Source organism: Narcine bancroftii, chromosome 8, assembly GCF_036971445.1.
Source record: "Narcine bancroftii isolate sNarBan1 chromosome 8, sNarBan1.hap1, whole genome shotgun sequence".
Taxonomy (NCBI): domain Eukaryota; kingdom Metazoa; phylum Chordata; class Chondrichthyes; order Torpediniformes; family Narcinidae; genus Narcine; species Narcine bancroftii.
The window spans coordinates 148,074,419-148,098,775 of record NC_091476.1 but is presented as its reverse complement, the minus strand read 5'-3'; the positions used below and the strand labels follow the sequence as shown (position 1 = coordinate 148,098,775).

The window sequence follows — 24,357 nt, the reverse complement described above, 5'->3', positions numbered from 1 at the left end:
TTCTTTAACCCCACTATCCCCTCCCCTTCCTGAGTTGCCCTTTATCCCTTGTCGGGCAACCACATCTCCCCTCTCCATTTGGATTTGCGAATTCACTCGCAAGCGTCAACTGATATTGCAGTGACAGTAGCTCCTCCCCACCCAGCCCCCCCAGAAAAGATTTTAATTTTCATATATAACAAAGGTCACTCTCTTAATTCCCTCCTTACTTCCTCTCTTCCCTTTCTTTCCCTTATTAATTCTTATCTATACTCTATATGTTTTCCGTTAAACACGGATACACTCATGTACACACATATATACATACACACACACACACATACACACACACACATATATATATATACCCATATACACACATACATATAGTTCGTGGTCATTTTTACTCTCGTTACATGTCTTCATCTCTCTGTCTGTCTTGTAGTTGTTCTGCAAATTTTCGTGCTTCCTCCGCATCCGAGAATAGTCTGTTTTGTTGCCCTGGAATAACTATTTTAAGTACCGCTGGGTACTTTAGCATAAATTTATATCCTTTTTTCCATAGGATCGCTTTTGCTGCATTAAACTTCTTCCTCTTCTTCAGGAGTTCAAAACTTATATTTTGACCTTTGTATTCCAGTGGCTTTTTGTCTTCTCTTATTTTCTTCATTGCTTTCTCCAATATATTTTCTCTTGTTGTATATCTTAGGAATTTTACTAAAATGGATCTTGGTTTTTGTTGTGGCTGTGGTTTCGTGGCTAATGTTCTATGTGCCCTTTCTATTTCCATTTCTTCCTGTAATTCTGGTCTTCCTAGGACCCTGGGGATCCAATCTTTTATAAATTCTCTCATATTCTTGCCTTCTTCATCTTCCTTAAGGCCCACTATCTTTATATTATTTCTTCTTTTATAATTTTCCATTATATCTATCTTCTGAGCTAACAGCTCTTGTGTCTCTTTAACTTTTTGATTAGATTCTTCTAATTTCTTTTTTAAGTCCTCTACTTCCATTTCTATGGCTGTTTCTCGTTCTTCCACCTTGTCCACTCTTTTTCCTATATCTGACATGACTATCTCTAATCTATTCATTTTTTCTTCTGTACTTTTAATTCTTCTTTTTATTTCACTAAATTCTTGTGATTGCCATTCTTTTACTGATTCCATATATTCTTTAAAAAAAAAATATCCATTATCTTGCCTTTCCCTTCTTCTTCCATTTCTCTATGTTCTTCTTCTTCTTCTTCTTCCTCTGGGTTGGCCATCTGTTGTTTCCTTGTTTTCTTTTTACTCTCTTCTTTCTTGTTCTCATTGTTTTCTATGTTCTCTTCCTGTTGTTGTGTTGTAGCTGTCATTCTCAGCTGTGGAGATCGACTCCTCAGCTGGTCCCCCCTCCTGTCAGTGTTTTTTTTTGTCATGCGCGGTTGCGCACTTTTACTTGGCTCTGCGAGCCATTTATTTAGTCCCGAGCTCGGGACTTCAACTGACCTTAGGGAGCGGGCTTCTCTCTCCGCGGCGGGCCTCCTCGGACAGGTAAGGCCTTCACCTTCTTCTTCCGACGTTCTTTCTTCTTCTCTTCTTCCCGTTGCTTTCGACTTTTCTTTCTTCGCTGCCATTTTCTTCCCACCTTTATTACTTTCACTTTATTTTAATTTTTATGTTTGTGCCTTTGTGTTTTCTGTGTTTTTTTTTAAACTTTTCCGGAGAGGGCTGGAGTTCCCCGACCGGCCACTACTCCTTCACGTGACTCCTTACTTTTGCACTTTATTGATTTTTTTTCTCCCTGGATTGCACAGCCAATTTGTTTATTTGTTTACATGTGCATTTTGTGTACAGTTTTTTTTTTGCACTACCACTAAGTGGTAATTCTGCCTCGTCCACAGGAAAAAAATTCTCAGAGTTGTATGTGATGGTATGTATGTACTCTGACAATAAATATGAGCTTTGACTTTGGAACAGAGATACAAGGATGGCTGTCCAATGCAAATTGAACTTTATCACTCAGAGTGCAACTTGAGTGGCAGTTCTGCCTTGGTTTTGTCCTGTAGTCACAATATTCAGCCATTCAGGTATGGGAGGGAAATAGCTTGTATACGTCATGAAGTATTAAATGCTTCCAATTTTTACACTCATACGCAAAAACAATTTTAAGTTGTTGTTTATCCTTTGCAGGATCAATCTATGAAATATCTGGAAATGAATGCTGTTTGTCAACAGGAGAATTCATTAAAATAGTTCACGTCGAGCTCCAGAAGTTTGTCTGTGAAAATGTGGACAATAACTCCAAATTCGATCTCAAATTAAGCTATCCAGGTACTTTATTGTTTTCTGAGAGGACGACATGATAATAATATTATTTTAACAATACAATAAAGCTATAACAATCCTTTACCTAACAATTCAAAAATTCTTATGGGGTTTGGCATCTGATAATGTCCTTCTGATTTGCCAGGGGCCCTAGTGTCCACAGTCTCTTTCAACTGACAAGGGTTTCATTTTCCATGCTCCCTTTAAACTTAACTGGTTCACTGGGAAATTTATTATAATACCTTGTAATATCTTTTAAAAAATACTTAAAATGTGTTTGGTGTTAATATGAATAACATCTAACAGATTGAAAAACATGCTAATCTGACACCGCCATTGTTCCATGAGAGCTAGATTATCAGAGCTTTATTGTATCACTCTTCAATACGTGTGATTGATATTCAGCATTTTCAGGAATCATGATTTTTACAGGTAACAAACAGGAGAGCTTTTGAATAATTAACTCCTCTTGGGCTGCTTTGCTGAATTACAAGAATAGACTGAAATCTCTCAATTAGTGCATCAGCCCAAAATCAAACCATCTGTCAAACAATAGAAACACTTTGAGTTTACAATTTCCAGAAAGAAAGATTTTGCAGATATCTTACTAAAAGTAGTTAATGAGGAAGAAACTGGAGCATCATTTAAAAGGGAACTGACTCACTACTTGAAGAGGAAGAATCGAGAGACTCCAGGAATAGCCACAGAACAAACCCATTAGTTATCTTCATTGCTGTAAACATTGTAATTCTGACATTTAAACTGATGAATTATTCCCAGCAGAAACATTCATATTCTAAGTAACCTTGGAAATCCTTTTGATGGTTTTACGCCAAGCTCATGCCTGCAAATCAAAAATTTGTGCATCCCACTAGAGTCCTAAATTCTTCACTAACATGCTGCTAAACCATCAGAAATTGCATTACTTAGATGAGAAGTTAATCTTCTTCTCCAGCCATTCTCAGCGGAGGATGTTTACTTTTAATCTCACGCAACATAAATATTTTAATATGTTTTTTATGGAGTCAGTAGGAGAGAGTATGGAAGAAACCAAAACTTGACTGATTCACAGGAAAGGGAGCCCATAAACTTTGAGCAGAGTCTTAAGGGGACCACAGCCAAAAGAAAGGTTGAGAATGACTGTTCTGCTCTGTCAAGTGGATATAAGCTCCATCAGCACAATTTAATACCAGAGAAAGGGAGTTATTCCTGTGCTCTAGTCAACACCTATTTCTGAGTCACTAATACACAAATAAAAATGATTATTTTGTCATTATTACAGAACTTTTTTCAGAATATTACTGAGCGTATTGATAGCTATCTTTCCTACCATAATGATTGCATTTCAAAATATATTTAGACAGATACATGAACAAGAAATATTTAGAGGGATGTGGGCCGAATGCAGGCAAATGGGACAATCTTGGTTGGCATGGACAATTTGGGCTGAAGGGCCTGTTTGTGTGCTGAGAATTCTATGACTATAACTTAAAATGTATTAAATTGTAAACTAGTTGGGCTTTTTCTAAATATACTTCATGAAAATGCCATGCACTTTCAATATGATAAAGGTATGCAGTTCAATGTAAAAGGGAGCCCATAAAGTTTCAGATTCACATCACCATCATGCTTTCTGTAAATACTCCAGTTAACAATAAACCTCTGCTAGTGATTTGCAATATAAACAGATAATACAGGCCAATCAGAATCCATTAAAACATGGGTCTGGTTTCACATCTCTTGAATATTTCCTCTTTCTCAATTCTCAGCTGCTAAAAAGGTGAAGCTCTGCTATCATTTCTGCTTCATCACTTGGCTCTCTTTTCCCCTCTTCCTTGATCGTGAGCTATTACGGTCAGGTTTACAGAGTGGGCCCTTGATTTTTCTTCCTGAAGCAGCATATTTTCACATTTACACTCTTTTTTCTTTTTTCAATATTTTTATTTACATTAAAATTTAATATCCAAAAATATAGATAATATGTTAAAAGTCAAAAAGACACATTACACTTAAATCATATAATTTCATCCAAGGTACCCCACATTTTAATCAAACAGATTATATTGTATTGATATTTTATTATTTTATTTCAAAAACAAAAATCTAAACCCACTACTGAGAAAGAAACTGTATGGCCAAAAAGAGGAAGACAGAATTCTTATAGAGTAATAAATTACCTCAATAGTCAACAGTTCTACTGACACAACTTATTAGCTTGGTTAATTAAATTAATTTAGACATACAGCATGGGGACAGGCCTTAAATTTGGCTGCAGTTTCCCTCTTCATCTCAGTTATTTCCCATTCAGGGATGAGAATTCAGTGCTGATACATAAACAATTCTGCATTTACTTATCTAATTTGTTGTAATAAAAACCCTGATTAGCTGTAGATTCATATCATATCATATCATTTATTTTCTCCTCACAGAGAAGTTCAAGATTATTTCTGAAAGATTTCTATGCAGCTCAATTGAAGAAATTATTAAATCAACAGAACTTAAGAAGCAGGACTCAGAATTAATCACTTTTCAGTCTATGAATGACATTACTACTGACCATGCCATTATTAACAAAGGGGAACCCATTACAATCATTTCAACTGTACTCCAGGAAGGACAGATGTACGCAGAATGTGTAGTAGATGGCTGTTCTGAACAGCTCCATGTTATGCTTCCATTGAAGTTAAAAGGCCAGTTCAAGAACTGTGAAGATGACCAACTATATACAATCAAGGACATAATTAAGTCACAAACTCAAACAAGAAGGAAAGTAAGGCTGGCTGAAACTAAAGGAATCTGTATACCTGAGCATTTTAATGGAAGACTGATCCTTTCACCTGTATATGAAATTCAAGCTATTATGAATTGTAAGTAACTATTTTGGCAACTTTCTTGTAAGGACTTTCTTCCAGTTTCTCCATCTCCACCACATTTGTTCTCAGAAATGACACGTTCCATTCTAGGATATCAGATTCTTTTTCCAGGAAATGTGGCTTCTCTTCTTCTGCAGTTGATGGAGTCTTCCCTCATGGTTCTTCTGTTTCTGAACTTCTGCTCTCACCAGGACCACCACCCCACCCCCCCCCCCCCCCACTCACCTTTACAAACAGAACGGAGATCAAGTTCCCAGAGTCTTCACCTTTTTTCCCCAAATATTTTATTTTTGCTTTTTTTCAAAATTATTTAGACATAATAAAATCTTCAATATCAGAATATATTAAAATTTTTCTTACAAACAACAAAAACAAAACAGTCCCTCCCTCCCTCCTCCTTTCCATACACACAGATCCGCACACCATCAGAGCTTACCATATAACCATAACCATATAACCGTTTACAGCACGGAAACAGGCCATGTCAGCCCTTCAAGTCCGTACCGGTTCACTTGAACAACTCCACTAGCTCTTCCGCAAACTCCTGAGGAAGGAGAGGCTCTCTTAGGTCAGTACATCTTGAGATTTTCCAGGTCCTCATAGATTCTCTTTATAAGACCCCTTTTTCTTGGATACTTTACTCCTTTCATTTCTCTTTATAAGTCGCTGTTCTCTGGGATATTTTTTAAATATATGGAATAGAATACAATACAATTGGGGAAATCATATTTGGACAGGTATAATAGTAACATTTATAGTTCTTTTTATTAATTACTGTATTTTGTCCTCTATATGGTCCAGGTATGGCCACCAGATCTTTACAAAAATGTCATATTTATTCTTGAACTTGTATGTGAATTTTGTCCATAGGTATACAGCTGTTCATTTCCGCAGTCCATCGTGCTATGAGTAGAGGGGAGTCGTACTTCCAAATGATCGCAATACATTTTTTTTGCTACCACCAGTGCTATGTTTATAAATGAGATCCACCACAAGCCACATCTTTCCCTCCCCAAATCTTGCCACTCCTTCCATGACTTGCTGCTCCACTCATACCTCCCCACCAACCACTCCCTGATCCCTGGCACTTACTTGCCTCCATAACCACAGAAATCGCAATTTGATCTCACACTTCTTTCCTGATCACTATTCGGATCCAAGCAGCCCTTCCAGATGAGACAAACATTCATATGCTCCCTCTATAACCTCATTCACTGCATTCATTGCTCCCGATGTGGCCTCCGCCACATGGACAAGACCAAGTGCAGACTAGACAGCTAATTTGCAGAGCTCTGCACTCTGTCCAAAGTGGCCACTAAGCTCCTGGGCTCCTGGTTGGGTACAATTTAATCTCCTCTACTCAATCCCACCCCAACTTGTCCATCTTTGGCCTTCTCACATAAAACTGTGTACAGATTTGGTCACCTAGCTACAGGAAAGATATCAACAAGATTGAAAGAATGCTGCAAAGATTTACAAGGATGTTGATGATACTTGAGGAACTGAGTTACTGCAAAAATTAGTGGGAACTTCTTCAAGCAGATGGTGGGAATGCTAGCTGCTAGCTGAACTGGTGAATGTGGGCTCAGTTTTGACTGAAGAAAAATTTGGATAGGTACATGGATGGTATGGGCTATGGTTCAGATGCAGGTCATTGGGACTAGGTAGAATAATAATTCAGCACAAATTAGATGGACCAAAGTGTCTGTTCCTATGCTGCAGTGTTTTATGGTCCACTGCCAAGGTAGGGTGGCTTGGTTAGCGTAGCAGTTAACACAACGCTGTTACAGTGGCAGCGATCAGGATATGGTTTTGAATCCTGTGCTGTCTGTAAGGAGTTTGTATGTTCTCCCCATGTCTGCATGGGTTTCCTCCAGGTGCTCCGATTTTCTCCCACCATTCAAAAACATCGAGAGTTGTACGTCAATTCGATGTAATCGGCAGTACAAGCTCATGGACTAAAAGCACCTGTTACTGTGCTGTATGTATGTATGTCTGCATTTATATTTTAAAAATTAAAGAAACTAGAGGAACACACTTCATGTTCCACCTGAGTAGTTTACAACCCCTATGTATGAATATTGAATTTTCCAATTTCAGATAATCTTTAGTTCTCTCTCCTATCAATTCCATTTAAGTCCCCTCATTTAGCCCCTTTTCTAACTCCTGTCACCATTTTTTGTTCCCCCCCCCCCCCACTCTTGTTTATATCTATCTTTTATCCACAGATTGCACCCACTGGATCGCCACCCCCATCTTGATGCATTTACCGCTCATCTTTCCCCTCTAATGCATCTCATTATTACCTTCCTTCCTCATTGGATTCTAGCATGGTGACCTTTGTGTCCCCACCTTCCAGCAGCTGACCCCACTTTCACCTGCTCTTTCCTTCTGCTCCATCTGGTCTTTTTTGTTTCAGTCTGCTTCTACCCATCACTCACCAGCCACTCCCTCCTAACTCCACTCCTCCCTCACCTTGCTCCATCTGTTCTTCATTTTTTTGTGCCTTGGTCACCAATCACCAACTGGCCCCTGCCTCACCTGTCCACCTCTCTTCTTTATTATTGATTGTCTTCCCCCTCCATTCTTTGTCCTGAGGCAAGCTCTCAACCTGAAATATCAACATTTCCTTTCACACCACAGAACCTGGTGAGTTCCTCAAACTGTTTGTTTGTTAACAACTTTTCATTTCCTATTGGCACAATGTTGTTATCTTAAAATACATTTTACAATGCATGTCAGATAAACCCTAGAGTTCATGAAGCAAGGACTCAACCTGAAATAGCAACATTTCCTTTCACACCACAGAACCTGCTCATAGAACACAGAACATTACAGCACAGTAAAGACCCTTTAGCCCACGACGTTGTGGCGACCCAAATATACCTACCAATAAAACCCAAACCCTCCCTACCTCATAACCCTCAAATTTTCTTTCATCCATGTGCCTGTCCAAGAGTCTCTTAAATGTCCCTATTGTTCCATCCCCCACCACCATCCCTGACAAGGCATTCCAGGCACCCTCAACTCTGTGTATAAAATATTTACCCCTGATGTCTCCCCTACACTTTCCTCCCTTCACTTTGTACTGATATCCTCTGGTGTTTGCTACTTCTGCCCTTGAAAAAAGGCCCTTTCAAACCGTCATGTAAAATGGGGTTAACTGGGCAATTTGGATGGTTAGCGACCCAGGTACATGGGAATTTAAAAGGGTCCAACTGGGTTAACCCAGTCAGAACCCTACCTCAGAGATGGTCAGGGAACTCATTAAAACTTATCCGGGTGTCCTGCTTCGGTGGTTTGAAAATGGAAATGGTTGATCTGGTTACTCAGGTAGCGTCAATGCTTGCATGTGTGCATCACAGGGAAACCCCTGGCTGAAGTGCTGGTTCCGCGATCAGGGTAAAGACATCACAGCCACAATCGGGGAGAGAGTGGCCACTGCTGAAAATGCCACTCTGGTACATGTTGATGGCTCAATGTGGGAGAGAGGGAGCAATGGCTGCCTTCCCTTCCCATAATTCCTCACACTGCTGGAACTGCTCTGGCACTGGCAGTGGCACCCCGCACCCCATTCATGGCTGCGGCATGTCGCTGTGGGGGTTGCAATTGACGGGGGGGGGGGGGCGACTGACGGGGGGATGGCGATTGACAAGGCGTGGTGACTGATGGGGGGGGGGGTCTATTGACGGCTGATACTTCCCATGAGATCATGAAACATGCAACGTGTCACTCAACACGTCAAAGCTGGGGCAGGATCCCCCCTTACCACCAGGTTTGCAATTTATCAAATAGGTCTGGCAGCAATTTGAAAGGTACATCCTGCACCAACAGCCCAATAATCACACCCGGGTCCCAGGAGGGCTATCCGGGTGCTGCAATTTGAAACCACCTACTGATTGTCTACCTACCGCTCAGTTCCTCTATCTGTTTGTTTGTTGACAATTTTTCATTTCCTTAGTGTCAAGTGAGTGAGAGGAAAATGGACATGAATTGATTAAGTGATCTATTTTATGTATTAATGGGATGGAAATTTGCTTTTAGTAGTTTGTGCCAAATCCAGAATAAATAGCAGGGCCTACATCTTAGATTCCAAAATTTCCCAAACTTTATTTACCATTGATAATAAATGGATGATGAAATTTGCCTAAAGTCAAAGGGACCACATTGAGTCCAGTTCTGGGTACCTGATACAGTAAAAACCCTAGTATCCGGCACCTGTAGGGTTTGATAGATTTTTTGGTTCCTTGAGGCTGTGTGCGTAATTTCCAAACTAACTGATGGGGGACGCCAATTTTAAACTTCTGGATTTTTTAACCTATTTATTTTCAGTATTTTTTTTAAACCAGTTGCTTGAGGCTACTGATTGCTTGAATTCTGGTTAACAAGGTTTTACTGTATTAAGACAGTTAAAGTTAAAGAGGCAATGCAGAAAAGATGCACCCAGGACATTAAGTATAAGATGAAAATACAGAAGTTGGGATAGTTTCATAAGAATGATTCATGAATTAGATCAGGAAAAGTTGTGGAATTTGGTAATTAGAGGGTATAAATTTAAAATGATCAGACAATTAGAAATTAGGAAAATATTTTTAAACAGAAAATGTCCAGATGAAACACTTTTGGAAGTAGAATCTATAATAGATTTTCAATGGGGTGTGGATATTTAGCTGTAAAAATACTATCAATGACTATAAGTAAACTGTAGGGGTTCTGAATTAAACAAACAGGTTCTTTGGAACCTGGTTCTTATAGCGTAATGTACTGAAAAACTTTCATTTGTGTAAAATAATAGTTGTCCCTGATTTTCCTTCGCCACGCAGCAACCTGGTGTTTAACTTTCTGTACTTCCTCAACTCAATATTTCACATTAAACAGTTTCATTTTCAGTCCTCTTTCTTCCCATTTTGCAAATACCTACTATAAATTAGATTAGTGCATTGGTGAGTGTTGTAATAATGTAGAATTTGGGGGAATTGATGGGAATATCAAGAGAATAAAATGAGACTAGTAGTGCGAATGGGTAATGGTTGTTCTGTGTCAAAAGGCCTGTTTTCATGCTATACGAGCCAACGGTTCTATCTAATTCAAAAGTCTTTCCTTCATATGATAGATGCTAACAATGGAAGCAAATATCTATATTCCCAAACAATACAGGTAAAAAGAAAGAGACATTTTTTTTCTGTTGCATGTTTCATGATCTCATGTTATCCCAAATTACTTTACTGTCTGTAGTGTAATGTTTGAAATGTAGTCACTGTTGGAATGTAGGAAATGCAGCAAACAAAATGTGTACAGAAAGCTGCAATATTTCACTGATGAGATAACCTGTTCTAATGAATCAAGACAGCTGATGCATCCAGTTACAATGCTCTCCATGGTACACTTGTATAAATTTGCAAGTCTTTGGTGACATTCCAAATCTCCTCTAACCCCTCGTGAATAATAGTCGCTGGTGAGCCTTCTTCATGGTTGCATTGATTTGAAGTCTCCAGGATAGATCAGGACTGATTTGTACATTAAGTCCAGGTATCTGTCACACTTCTATAAATGATCATTTACAGGAACCGAGAAAATATGTGGGCATTTTGTTTAACACACAATGCAGTGATCTGCAATGACTGAATAAAAGGAGAGTAGAAGCAGTCTCAATATTGGCTTTCAAACAAAACATAGAATAAAATCCTATAGGGGAAAAGAAAACTATAGGAAAGGAGCAGAGGAGTTATTTGAATTGAATAGTTAGCTTTGGGCAAACAGGCCAAATGCATTCAAATGCTAAGTTAAAGATATTTTCCTAAGTTAAAGATCTACAATCATAACTTTATAGAAGGTCATCTATATGGAGGTTGTTAGATGGAGTAATGGTTAAGAGGTTTGAGGCCTGAAAGAGTGCTTATTAAATCAATTTCTTTCTGCAGTCAGAAAAGGAATTGTGAAAATACCCTCAACTTTGGAAATTGACGTGAGGGATGTCACGGAGGAACAGAAAGATATCACATTCATCAAACCATTGTCATTGACTGATATTTCAAACCAATCTCCCGAGTTGTTTCCAATAATGGCTGAAATCTTGGATGCCCCTGATCAAAATGACCCTTTCAATTCTGAATGGTTTCATTTACTTAAGAAAGGAAGAAACTTAATAATTTACAAAAATATGATATTGAAGAAAGTCCTTGCCACATCTGCGCACAACAATATCAGTCATCATTTCTTTATCTCTGAAAATTATAAAGGAACGTTCAGAAGGCGTCCACGGGAATTTCCAACTGTATTCGATCTCTGCAATGCCTTTACCCAAGAAGACCCATTGAACATTGTGGTTACAAAAGACTGCACATGGAATGAAGATGGAGTTTCTTCACTGAGCATTGGGGACCATTTGGTTACTATGTTCAAGACTACTTCAGAAGTGACAATTGATGGCAAACTTCAGAATTTGGATGTGATTGTGTGCAGCAGGGTCCAAGAGGATGAGGAGAACGACGACGATGAGGATGGGGGTGAACCTCTTATGCTTCCTCTTTACTTGGAGGGTCGTTTTGTAGAAAAAATCCACGACACAAAGAAATACAAAATCTCAGAACTGTATACTAAATTCAAACTCCCTTTTCACGTGAAGGTCACATCTAAAGATACTTCCTTACCCACAGATTCCTTAACCTCCTTCCCATCAATCAAACTGGAGAAAGTATTTGAGGTGCCTACTTTAATTGCCAGTTTTCTAGATAATCCTTCTGAATGCTTCTCAATCCCAATAGAATGGGTGACCATGAATGTCCATGTACTGGAAGAACATTATGAAGTAGAGGACTGCTGTTACAAAATCCTGAACTCAGTGGAGGAGTTGACAAGTTTCATGTACTATAACCTGTGGAAAGGTCCTGACTCATCTCAGTGTCCTCCACCTCGACCACCAAAACGAGCAAACAAAGGAACCCCCTCTCCAACTTCCGCGCTGCCTTTGCTCCCTAAGGTAAGAACCTTTTGTTTTGAGAAGAACGCTGAGTTATGCACACCATATATCAGAATGCAAATAGTGGCCATTAATTCAACCAGCAGGGCCCCAGGTCCTGTGTTCCCTTTTAACAAAGAAAGTCCCCAGCTCCCATCCTTCCTTTAACACACAAGACCTTGATTTCCCCAGATTGCTTTTAAATTCAATAAGGCTCCAGTTACAAGGCTCCCTCATAGATCATGCACTCACTTTGAACATGCTCAGAGGCAGAAAGGAAATCCAGATTTTTTTTGACCAGTGTGTGAGAAACAGAAGTACCTTCAAAGATTTTGCTCAAGACAAAAATTGAGAACAAAGAACATTTATTGTACAACAGTGCAAAGTTGGGTGCTTCGCCTTACCCTGGGAATACACACACATACTGGGGCTCACCCAACTTTTATACAGTTCATTTCAGTGTAGAGCCACCAACGAGCCTGCAGCTGACGTGGTCATTTTACCCCCTCCATAAATCTTCATCCGCGAAGCCAAGCCAAAGAAAAGAGAGGTACCCTCCCCCCCTAACATTCTTCTGCCTCCTGGATTGGTTTGGCATTTGGTAATTCTGTCTGCCTATGTGCAGTTTCTGTAAACTTGAAAGACCATGGGGTATCCTGTCTGGATCCCATCATGTCATTGTCCTTATTCATGAATCTGCCTTTGTCCTTGTGAGAAACAGAAGTACCTTCACAGATTTCACTCATGACAAAAATTGAGAACAAAGAACATTTATTGCACAACAGTGCAAAGTTGGGTGCTTCCCCTTACCCTGGGAATACACACACATACTGGGACTCACCCAACTTTTATACAGTTCATTTCAGTGTAGAGGTACCCTCCCCACCCCCACCCCCCTCTAACATTCTTCTGCCTCCTGGATTGGTTTGGCATTTGGTAATTCTGTCTGCCTACCTGCAGTTTCTGTAAACTTGAAAGACCATGGGGTATCCTGTCTGGGTCTCATCATGTCATTGTCCTTATTCATGAATCTGCCTTTGTCCTTATTCACACATCTCAACCCCCAGGACTTACTAAGCAGAACTTGCTAATTCTTTCTTTCACTATAAGACCCTTATTCTATTATACTTGTGTAACCATTCCTCACACTCTTATCGGAATTCAGCCCTACTCAGCACTTACTTAACTTCCTCTAGTCCAGTCCAGTATTCCTTATTTCTTTCATACTAGCTTTACTTCCTATATTCTATTATCTCTCACATCCTTATTCACACATCTGTGAGAGATGAGTAAAACTAATATGAAAATATGAGAGATGAATAAAGCCAGTATGAAAGGATAGATAATAGATAATAGAATGTAGGAAGTAAAGTTAGTCTGAATAAGATAAGGGTCTTCTAGCCTTTTAGACAGAATTAGCAAGTTCTGCATATAAGCCCTGAGGGTCGGGAAGGTGTGAATAAGGACAAAGGCAGGGTTGTGAATAAGGACAATAAGGACAATGACATGATGGGACACCGACAGAAACAGCAAGTAGGCATACAGGACTAATGCCAAACTCATCCAGGAGGCAGAAGAATGTAAGGGGGAGGGTACTTCTATACTGAAATAAACTGTATAAAAGTTGGGTGAGCCCCAGTGTGTATGTGTATTCCCAGGGTAAGGGGAAGCACCCAACTTTGCATTGTTGTATAATAAATGTTCTTTGTTCTCAATTTTTGTCTCGAGCAAATTCTGTGAAGGTACTTCTGTTTCTCACACATCTCAATCCCCAGGACTTACTAAATTCTATATGCAGAACTTGCTAATTCTTTCTATCACTATAAGACCCTTATTCTACAATACTTGCGTAACCTTCCTCACACTCTTATTCATCCGTACTCAGCACTTACTTAACTTCCTCTAGTCCAGTCCAGTATTCCTTATTTCATTCATACTAGCTTTACTTCCTATATTCTATTTTCTCTCACAAGTGGAATCCAACAGAGCTCATTACTAAATGTGAAATAATTTTGTCTTAACTATAGAGAGTACTATTGTGACTGTGACTGAGCCACTGGAGTCTTAAACTGGTAAATGTAAAAGACTTTTTCATAATTACAAGCAGGCATTCTGTTCGAGACATTCATAGTAGGATCTCCCCAATTTCAAAGCACATTACATTTTTATATTCTTAAGAATAAAGTGAACAGCTAGTGAATTGATTTAATTTCAATAGCTACAACATTTTGAGTCTGACAAATGGTTGCTTTGAATTACATATTTATAATGGGAGAACACTGTAATTGGCAAGACACTCCTGAATGTTCACTGGGATAAAGTAATTCACATGGAGAGTCTCAAAGGTTTTGAAGACAGAGAACTTATTCACCCAAAATGATTTTGTAAGGGCTGACTTTGTGTACACAAATATCCTAATTATTAATACACAAAGCAATTTTATCTTTGGACACATTAGCTGTCCTAAGTAACGAAATACATCTGGTCTGAAATCTTCCTTGATCTCTGTCATATTGATGCAAAATAACTTAAATGAATGAAGGTTCCTGATGCTGGTTTGATGATGTTGAATTAACACTGCCCTACTATGTTTAGCTGACACATAAAAAAATGTATTACGGTTATTCCAGTGACCCAGATTCAATATTTTTTTGAATATTTTATTTTTGGTTTTTTAAAAAATTTTTTACTTAGTGACATTTTAAATATACAATATAATCACACTTTTTCTCACAAACTCAACAAACAAAAGTAATATATAGTTATTTTATACCCTTTTTTAATTCCTTTTTATTACTGTATCTGGGCCCCTATATTGTCCAGGTATGGCTGCCAGAGGTTTACAAAAGTGCCATATTTATTCTTCACGTGATTTTTTTTCTCCATAGTTATACAGCTGTTCATTTCCACAGGCCGTCGTACTAGAAGTAGGGGGGAGTGGGACTTCCAAGTGATCGAGATACATTTTTTCGCTACCTCCAGTGCTATTTTTATAAATGAGATTTGATATTTGGTCAATTGTCGCTTATTTCCGTGAAATTACCTAGTAGATATAGCTCCGGGTCACCCGTGAAGGCCACTCCTTTTAGCCTGGTTCATTTTTCGGAAATTTCTTGCCAAATAGCAATTTTCTAAAATACTGTCGTAACATTTCCCTATTCAAAGACATTTCCAAAACATACATATCCCCTTTAAGAAACACACACATCCCTAGCTTTGTCGATGAAGTTAACAATAGTACCTGGAAACACACAACAAAACCCTTCTTTGGAAGAAGAAGAAACCCTCCTTTTGACGCCATCTTTTAAAATCATGCCATCTTCCCCCCCCACCACCAAGTTGGAGTTCCCACCTTGCTGCTTTCCTTACCACCTTTCTGTCTTTTCAGAGCTCTCCATATAAATCAATTTTTTTCTTTTAACAGTGAAAACAAGACAGCTCAGTACTATTAGTATAATAAAAAGATACGTCTTTCAGTTAGTCCCATTTTGAAATGGTCTTTTCAGACCTTTCAGCTGGCGATTTTAAACTTTTCATAACTTTCTTTAAAATTCTTCCACTTCTTTATTCTTAAGAATTCATCAATTACCTTCTGAGACATCCACCCTCAGCATTGTTGGATAAATATTTAAAATTTTTAGATTGCATTTGTCTCTTTACCTCATCAAATTCCTTTCTTCATTTGACCAAGGCAGGGCTGAAGTCCTGGAAAACATTACATTGTCCACCATTAATGGGCCATTATTATTTTTTGAATATTCATATGCTGCTCCCAAGATCGCAGTAACTTAAAAGTCTTACCAGGACTGTTCATGATCACTGTTCGCTGGTTCTTCTGGGTTCAAGGGTCTGGTGAGCCCTTTCAATTTGCAGCTTTGCATTTAACTTCTTTTGTGGGATCCATGTCTCAAAGAAACTCACCATGTCTTTTCCCTCTATTCCTTCTCTCAGTTCAATTACTATTAGGCCTGCTAAAATTTTCAATATGGTCGATCTTGACAATGAGTCCTTTCTTTTCTGTGTTCCATATTTTTGCTTTTTCTTCCAGTGCTTTCAGCTTGTCTTTCGTTTTGTCTAGCTCAGCCTCTGAATGAGTCATTCGTTCACTTCTTTAATATATTTTTCATTGCTGAATCCATACTTGTAAAGCGGCTGCATAAAGTTTCCATCTTGTTCAGGGTGGTGGCTATATCTTGGGTCAACCCCACCTTCCACCCCACCTTTGCTGGCTTCAGCCAGTTCCAAGGCCCCTGCTGAGTCATTCCTCATCAGGTTTCCACTTGATGTTCCTGGATGAGCTGTCTCTTCTTTAGTTTTTGTTCTCAGTTGCCTCGGTTGCTTTATCTGATTTTGATGATAAAATTCTGTTTTTGAGCTTTTAAACCATCCTTTTATTACTTTTTGTGGAGAGCTCTTTCAAATCATTTCTGATCATCTCATTAGCTTGGCCACACCCTCAACCAGGTTCATTCTTGAGCCCAAATGCTGTTGGTGTGGAGTTTTCACTTTTTCCCACATTCCAAAAGCATAAACATTGATAGGTTATTTGACCATAATAAATAGGTTGATGATAACTGGTAGAATCCAAGGGGGTGTAGTTGGGAAAGTGGAGAGAGAAAACTGGGTAGGATTAGTGTAAATGGATGGTTATCAGTTTGGACATTTTTTAACTCATTCAAGGGGTACGGGCTTTGTAGACAGAGCCACCACTTCATTGCTCATCCTCTAAAATGATGGTGAAGGACTTCCTTCTTGAACGGCAGCAGTCCCTAAGGAGAGGATGTACCCACAATGCGGTGAAGGAATGACAACATGTCTCCAAGTTGGAAGTAAAACACAAAAATCTGCAGATACTGTGGTTGAAGTAAAAACACAACGCTGGAGAAACTCAGCAGGTCAAACAGTGTAGTTTATATTAGCAGAGATAAAGATACAGAACCAATGTTTCAGGCTTGAGCCCTTCATCGAGGTGTGGATAAATGTCAGCAGCTGTCCGAACAAAACAAAATGGTAGGGGGGAGGGGGTGGACCATTTTCCCAAAGACAGGAGATAATAGGTGGATAAGGGAGGGAGGGCCCAGCAGCAAACAGGGGGTGGAGAGCTAATGGAAAGAAGACAAGGGGAAGGGAAGGGAGGAAGAATGGAGAGTAGGGTAGCAGAAACCGGAGAAGTTGATGGTGTCTGGTTGGAGAGTGCCCAGATGGAAAATCAAGAGTTGTTCCTCCAATTTATGGGTGGTATTGGGGTATCCAAGTCAGGAAGGCGTGTGGATGGTCTGTACTACATAGCAACAAATAGAAGGATACTAAGAAGTATAAGGTAGCAAAGGGAGTGTGGTCCATGGCTTCTTAGAATTAACAGAACAAATAACAATGTTAAATGCATTCTGCACTGGAGCCCTCTATTTCTGGGATAATAAGTACATAATGGACAATTCTATAAAGACATGTAAGTGTGCATGTGATGTATTCTGATTTAAATCTATTGCATGGCACTTAATATGTTCACAGAACTTCTAGCCTACAATCTGATTATTATGACATTGGTGTTCATGGGAGCTAGCCATTTGTTGTGCACTTTATGAAGGCTTGGTATAAATACAAGGACTCTCATCTTGTATCTGACGGAGTTGGAAGGAATATTTCTTACCGTGTAATAGCCCTTTGGAAAAAGAGAGAGAAACAGATTCTACAGGAAGGCTTTTTGTTGTTTAATCTCCATAATTTTCAGGGGAAAATGTTACATGACATTTCATGATTCATCTACAGATTTTTTTCAAAATGTGCTTTTCTTTCTTCTCAATTGATTAAAAAGATTTATGTTTCAGAAAAACATGGGTGCTAGTTAGACATTTCCATGGTAACATATTGAAAGTTGTGCTCGGGTTCTCCTGTGTCACTGGCAGAAATAATTAACAGATAGATTTCAAGGCTGCTTTCAACATGGGGTAAAACAAGAGAAAATCTCTTGGGTACCAAACGATCCTGATTCTATTATCCCATATTTTCATTTGGCATAGAAAGACATTATTCGATCAGTTGCGTCTCTGCTAGCTCCCAGAGTATTTCCACTTATTCCATTCACTCACTTATTTCTCTGTAATCTATACTCTCTCACTTGCCCTTAGCTTTACCCAGACTCCAAATGCTCTCGGGGTAATTTACAGTGGTCAAGTCAAGTTTATTGTCATTTGATTGCATAAGTACAACCTGACGAAACAGCGTTCTCAGGTTCTCAATGCAAAACATTGACACACAACCAAGCATAGTACACTTACAGAAAAACAATACACATGCAGTATTCATATATACAGATAAATAAATAAATTTTCTTTAATGAATATGAGAGTCTCAGATGGTTAGCGTGAGCAGCTCCTTTGGTCGTTTAGCATTCTCATTGCCTGTGGGAAGAAGCTGTTCCTCAGCCTCATGGTGCCGACTCTGATCCTCCTGTATCTCCTTCCTGACAGGAGGAGCTGAAAGATGCCTATGTGGCGGCGCACAGCCTAATGGCGAACCGGCCCCGCTTGTATCACCACTTGGTGGGGCAACCATTAGGAGATGGCGTAGTCAGGGGTTTCTTCTTGACTCCAGCATCCCTTCCAGTGCGCGCCCTGGGCAGCGATTATGACATCACAATGCACCAGGTGATTGAGCTCATGTTGCCCTTAAAGGGGCGCGTGGAATTTGAATAAAAACAAATTATGACCATCATTGTGGTGGAAGTGATTTACTTCAGCTCCTCAGAGCACCACATTGGTGACCCCCGACGGGCCCAGACGACCTTCTGGACCCAACCAACGATGGACACGGCAGAGGTTAACGCGGTAGCCCTCAAACCTCCCCCTTTCTTGTCACATTGCCCACGGACGTGGTTCAGCCAAACGGAGGCACAATTCCACCTCCGCAACATCACGGCTGATACCGCCAAGTTTTACCATGTCATGGGCGCCCTCGATCAGGACATGGCGGCGAGGGTGGACATTATTATCCATCGGCCACCCGTGACTGAAAAGTACACAGCCCTCAAGAATCTGCTTCTGGGGAAGTTTGGCCTCTCACCCCAGCAGCGTGCATCCAGACTCTTACATCTAGATGGGTTGGGGGACCACAGCCCCTCAGCGAGATGCTGGCCCTTGCAGAGGATCACGAGCCGTGCTTCTTCTTCAGACAGATCTTTCTAAAACAGATGCCAGAGGACATTCGGCTCCATCTGTATGAAGAAGACTTCTCCGACCCCCGCAAGGCAGCAACCCGGGTGGATGCCCTCTGGCAAACTAAGCAGGAGAACAAGGCAGCACTCAGCCAGATCTCCAAGCCAGCACCCCGTCATCAGCAAGATTCCCCCAAGGGCAAGCCCAAATAAGCCCAGTCATCATGGTGCTTCTACCATCAGTGCTGGGGCAGTGAAAACATGCAAGTGCCACCAGCCCTGCAATTACCAGGGAAACGGCCAGGCCAACCACCATTGATGGCTGCGACGATTGGCCACATGAACAGCCTCCTTCCTCTACATTCAAGACAAATCCACGGGCTGCCAATTCCTAGTCGACACAGGGGCTGAGCTGAGCGTCCTTCCCCCCACAGCACTGGAAACCATGTACTCGAACCCCCAGTCCAACCCTGCGGGCTGCCAATGGCTCTACAATCAAAACCTTTAGCACACAGGGCACAAATACAGATCGGGGAAGAGAAGTTCACTTGGAGGTTTGTCCTGGCTTTGGTGAGCACAGCGCTTTTGGGGGCTGACTTCCTAAGGGCTCACGGCCTGCTGGTGGATGTGATTCGCCAGGATCCTCAGTTGCCTGCCATCTTGGAGCCTTGCTTCAACATCGCCTCCTCCCAACACGGAGTTTTCCATCATGTCTCCACACAAGGCCCCCCGATCTACACCAGGGCTAGATGGCTGCCATCGGAGAAACTGAAGCAAGCCAAGGAGGAATTCTCCAGACTCCTGGAGTTGGGCATCGTTCGGCGATCGAACAGCGTTTGGTCGGCACCACTACTCATGGTCCCGAAGTCATCTGGAGGTTGGAGGCCCTGCAGAGACTACAGATGACTGAACGATGCCACGACTCCAGACAGGTACCCAGTCCCCCATATCCAAGACTTCGCGGCCAACCTCCACGGTGCATGGTTCTTTTCAAAAGTCAATCTGTTGCACAGATACCACCAGATCCCGGTCCACCCCGATAATGTTGGAAAGACCGCCATTATAACCCCCTTCGATCTGTTCAAGTTTCTCCGCATACCATTTGGCCTGAAAAACACCGCCCAGACATTCCAGCGCCTCATGGACACAGTGGGTAGGGATTTGGACCTTGTCTTTATCTACCTAGATGATATCCTGGTAGCTAGCCACACTCACGAAGAGCACAAGGCCCATCTTCGTACCTGTTCCTGGGATCACCTTTACAGAGTCTGGGGCAGCTCCGGCACCGGAGAAGGTGGCGGCCATCCAACGTTTCCCCAAGCCCTCCTCCCTCAAAGGGCTGCAGGAATTTGTGGGGATGAAGAACTTACCATCGATTCATCCCCAATGCCGCCCGCATCGGGCGCCCTCTGTTTGCACTGATAGTGACGAAGGAGAAGACCTTGGCCTGGTTGGGGGTGGCAGACGAGGCTTTCGCAGTGACGAAGTTGGCCCTCGCTGAGACGAATTTGTTAGTGGACCCACACCCGGAACACACATAGTTCCGCCACAACAGCTGGAGAGGTGCTCGAGCAGTGATGCCTGCTAGCCTTTTTCAACAAGCAGTTGCGGCCTCCCGAACTCAGATACAGTTTGTTCGACCGGGAGCTCCTGCGCTGTACCTGGCTATTCACCATTTTCAATATTTCCTAGAGGACAGGACTTTTACCATCTTTACCGACCACAAGCCCTTCACCTTAGCACTATCGATGGCCAAGGACCCGTGGTCAGCCAGGCAACAGCGCCACCTGTCCTACGTCTCGGAATTCACAACGGACATCTAGCACAGGGCGGGTAAGGACAATGTAGTCGCTGACGCGCTCTCCCGCCTGGCCATCAGCACGCTAGCTCCCACTCTCGACTACACGCAGCTCGCAAAGGCCCAACAGTGCGATGCCAAAACCCAGGCTCTCTGCACCGCAGTATCAGAGCTCCAGCTTGAGGATATCCGCCTCTTCAATTCCGCCCAGCCGCTGCTCTGCGATACCTCCACCGGTTCACTGCACTCGGTAGTTCCACAGGACTGGAGGGCTAGGGTCGTCAGTTCCATCCACAATCTCGCCCACACCTCAGTAAAGACCACCATCTACATGGTGGCTCAGCAATTCTTATGGCATGACCTCAAGAAGGAGGTGGCAGCACTAGCCCACAACTGTGTCCGATGCCAGTCCTCCAAAGTCCACAGGCACACCCTGGCCATCATTTTGACCTGGCACTGTGAAGGTTCCAATATATCCATGTAGACGTCGTGGGCCCCTTGCCTGTGTCCAGGGAGTCGCGGGACACATTCACCATAGTGGTCAGAGCTACCAGGTGGCCAGAAGCCATCCCGGTCCATAAGGCATCGGCAGAGACGTGCACTAGAGCCCTGGTCGGCCAATGGATTGCTCATTTCGGTGTGCCGGCTCATATTACAAGTGGCAGGGGTGCTCAATTTACCACTGCCTTATGGTCACAGCTGGTGAGGCTTTTAGGGGTAACACTGCACCACACCATGGCCTACCACCCGCAGTCTAATGGGTTGGTAGAGAGGTTCCATCGCCACTTAAAGTCTGCCCTGATGGCCAGGCTTTCCGTCCCCGACTGGGTGGACGAGTTGCCCTGGGTCCTCCTCGGAATCAGAACAGCGCTCAAGGCGGACCTGCAACCCTCGTCAGTGGAAATGGTCTACGGCGCACCACTTTCCATGCCAGGGGAATTCTTCGGCCCACAAGCGGCCAAGCACAGCGAAGGTAAATGCTCACCAACCTCCATAAATGCCTGGGCAACCTGATCCCACCATCCCCGTTGCACCACGGCACCTGACTGTTTCATCGCCCCAAAGAACTCGATGTGGCGCAATTTGTCTTTGTCAGAAGGGAACCACAGAGAGCACCACTGCAGCGGCCTTATGAGGGGCTGTACAAGGTGCTCCGGCGGTCGGGCGGAACTTTTACTTTGGATGTGGGGGCCAGGGAGGAATTGTTTACCATGGATCGCTTGAAAGCCGCCCACCTAAACTCAACCGGTCCAGGCGACCGTGCCCAAACGGCGGGGCCAGCTGCCCAAGCGACAGGATGCGTATCCGCTTCGGGGAGGGGGATGGGTTTGTGTGGCGGCATACAGCCTAATGTTGATGCGTAGTGGAGAGTGGTGATTCCTGGTCCTCCTGAATCCACAATCATCTCCTTTGCCTTGTCCATGTTGAGACTCAGGTTGTTATTCTCACACCATATCACAAGATTTTCCACCTCTTCTCTGTAGTGCAACTCATCGTTGCTGTGAAGGCCAACTACTGTTGAGACATCCGCAAACTTGATGGCACTTGATCAATCAGCATGCTTATGTGATGAGCTTCTGGAGAAGGCTGCAAGCTTGATTCTGAATCTAATAATTCCTAGTTACCATGATTAAGATGTTTAGCTTCTTTGGCCTTTGAAAAGTTGCAGTGTTCAGGAAGTCCTTAAATAACAAAAGAAATAGACTAGATCCAACAGGAAAAATCATTTCCTTCGGTTAAGTGGGAAAGTGTGTTCTCAAAAAAAGATTGGTTCTCTGTAAACCTGCTTAACTTCAACTTGTACTGTGCACTGCACCAGTTGAGACCACAAGTAAAAGTGCATTTTAGGAAGTTGTACAATTGAAAAAGCAACGTTAAGAATTAAATTTGGGCAATTAACTCATAAATGCTAAAATAATCTTGGACTATCCAACTATTCCAGTCCAGGAATGTTGTAGGCTTGTTGGAGGAGAAGCTGCACTGGGTTTGGTCTCTGTAACTTTCAAAGGAGGTTAGATCAGCCTTGTTGGTACATTTCAGAAGCATTCATTTTGAAAACAAATGGTTTTATTTCAGATTTATTGTCAGAGTACATACATGACATCACATACAACCCTAACATTCTTTTTCCTGGGGGCAAGACAGAATTACCCACTTATTGGCACTGCAAAAAAAACCTGACTCAACATAAACATGTAAACAAATAAAGAAATTTAAACTAACTCTGCAATCCAAAGAGAAAACAAAACTTGTCCATGTAGTCTCCCATATTGGTTGCAAATTTCTTAAGTAAATGCTTCCTTTTTCAGTCTAGATTGTTTTCTAAAATTACTAGGGAAGAGTGATGCAGGGGATGTAGGAAAAATGGAAAAATTGAGCAGACAAAGAATGCTGGAGGAACTCAGCAGGTCAGATAACATCACTGCATAATAATGATTGATTTGTGGTGGGCCGCTGTAGTGGCAATTGAACCAGTGCTCCAGGCAGCAAGCGCAATCAAAGGGCAGCAGCCCTCACAGCGACACTGGCCCCAAGAAGTAAACCAACGGGCAAACGGCAAGGGCAGCTTAAAGGCCAGCGACCCCAGAATTGTGCTGGCCTTGCTGCACAGACAACAGACAGGGACAGCACGCGGGGAAAGAAGAAAATTGTTATGCAGGAAAGTACCTGCACTCGGGAAACCCTCCTTTGTCATGTGGGTCATGTCAGTAAAGGGGGGCAACAGCAGGAACAGTGAGAGTATAAAAGTTAGGCCTCAGCCCCCAATAAAACACAGAGCTTAACCTGACTACACTACGTGTGTGTGTGTCTTCTTTCGGGTAACACGTGGCTACAATTGGTGACCCCAATGGTTTAGACGGCATCTAAACCCAACTATGAGCAAACCGGCAACAGTCCACAACTTCAGTTGCTCTGAAGTTGTCGACCTTCTGGACATATCAACCATGCAAGTGGTTTGTCCAGGCTAAGACACAGTTTCAGATCACAGCAAAATCCACCCGGAACTACTATGTGGTGAGTGCCCTGGACCAGGACGCAGCAGGCCAGGTGGCCAACTTCATCGAGGATCTCCCATGGAAGGTGCAAACACTGCCTTCAAGGGCTTGCTGATCGACACCTTCTGACTCTCATGGCGTAAGAGAGGGGCATGTCTTCTCCAACTAGATGAGGTAGGGGATAGGACCCTGTCAGCTCTCATGAACCAGATGCTGGCCCTCCTGGGCAAACACGAGCTCTGCATCACGTTTGAGGAGACATTCCTGGAACAACTGCCTGAGGATATCCAACTGC

General features: G+C 42.1%; 1 protein-coding gene across 2 annotated transcripts in view; it reads left to right on the top strand.

The window, feature by feature from the left end:
- The window catches only part of themis2 (thymocyte selection associated family member 2), a 65,563-nt gene that overhangs the window by 28,818 nt on the left and 12,388 nt on the right, over positions 1-24,357 (top strand). For both annotated transcript variants that reach the window (XM_069895245.1, XM_069895243.1), the window contains exons 2-4: positions 2,150-2,290; positions 4,714-5,151; positions 11,079-12,136. In XM_069895245.1, the coding sequence (XP_069751346.1) occupies positions 2,150-2,290; positions 4,714-5,151; positions 11,079-12,136 (1,637 nt within the window). The remainder of the gene's footprint in view (positions 1-2,149; positions 2,291-4,713; positions 5,152-11,078; positions 12,137-24,357) is intronic.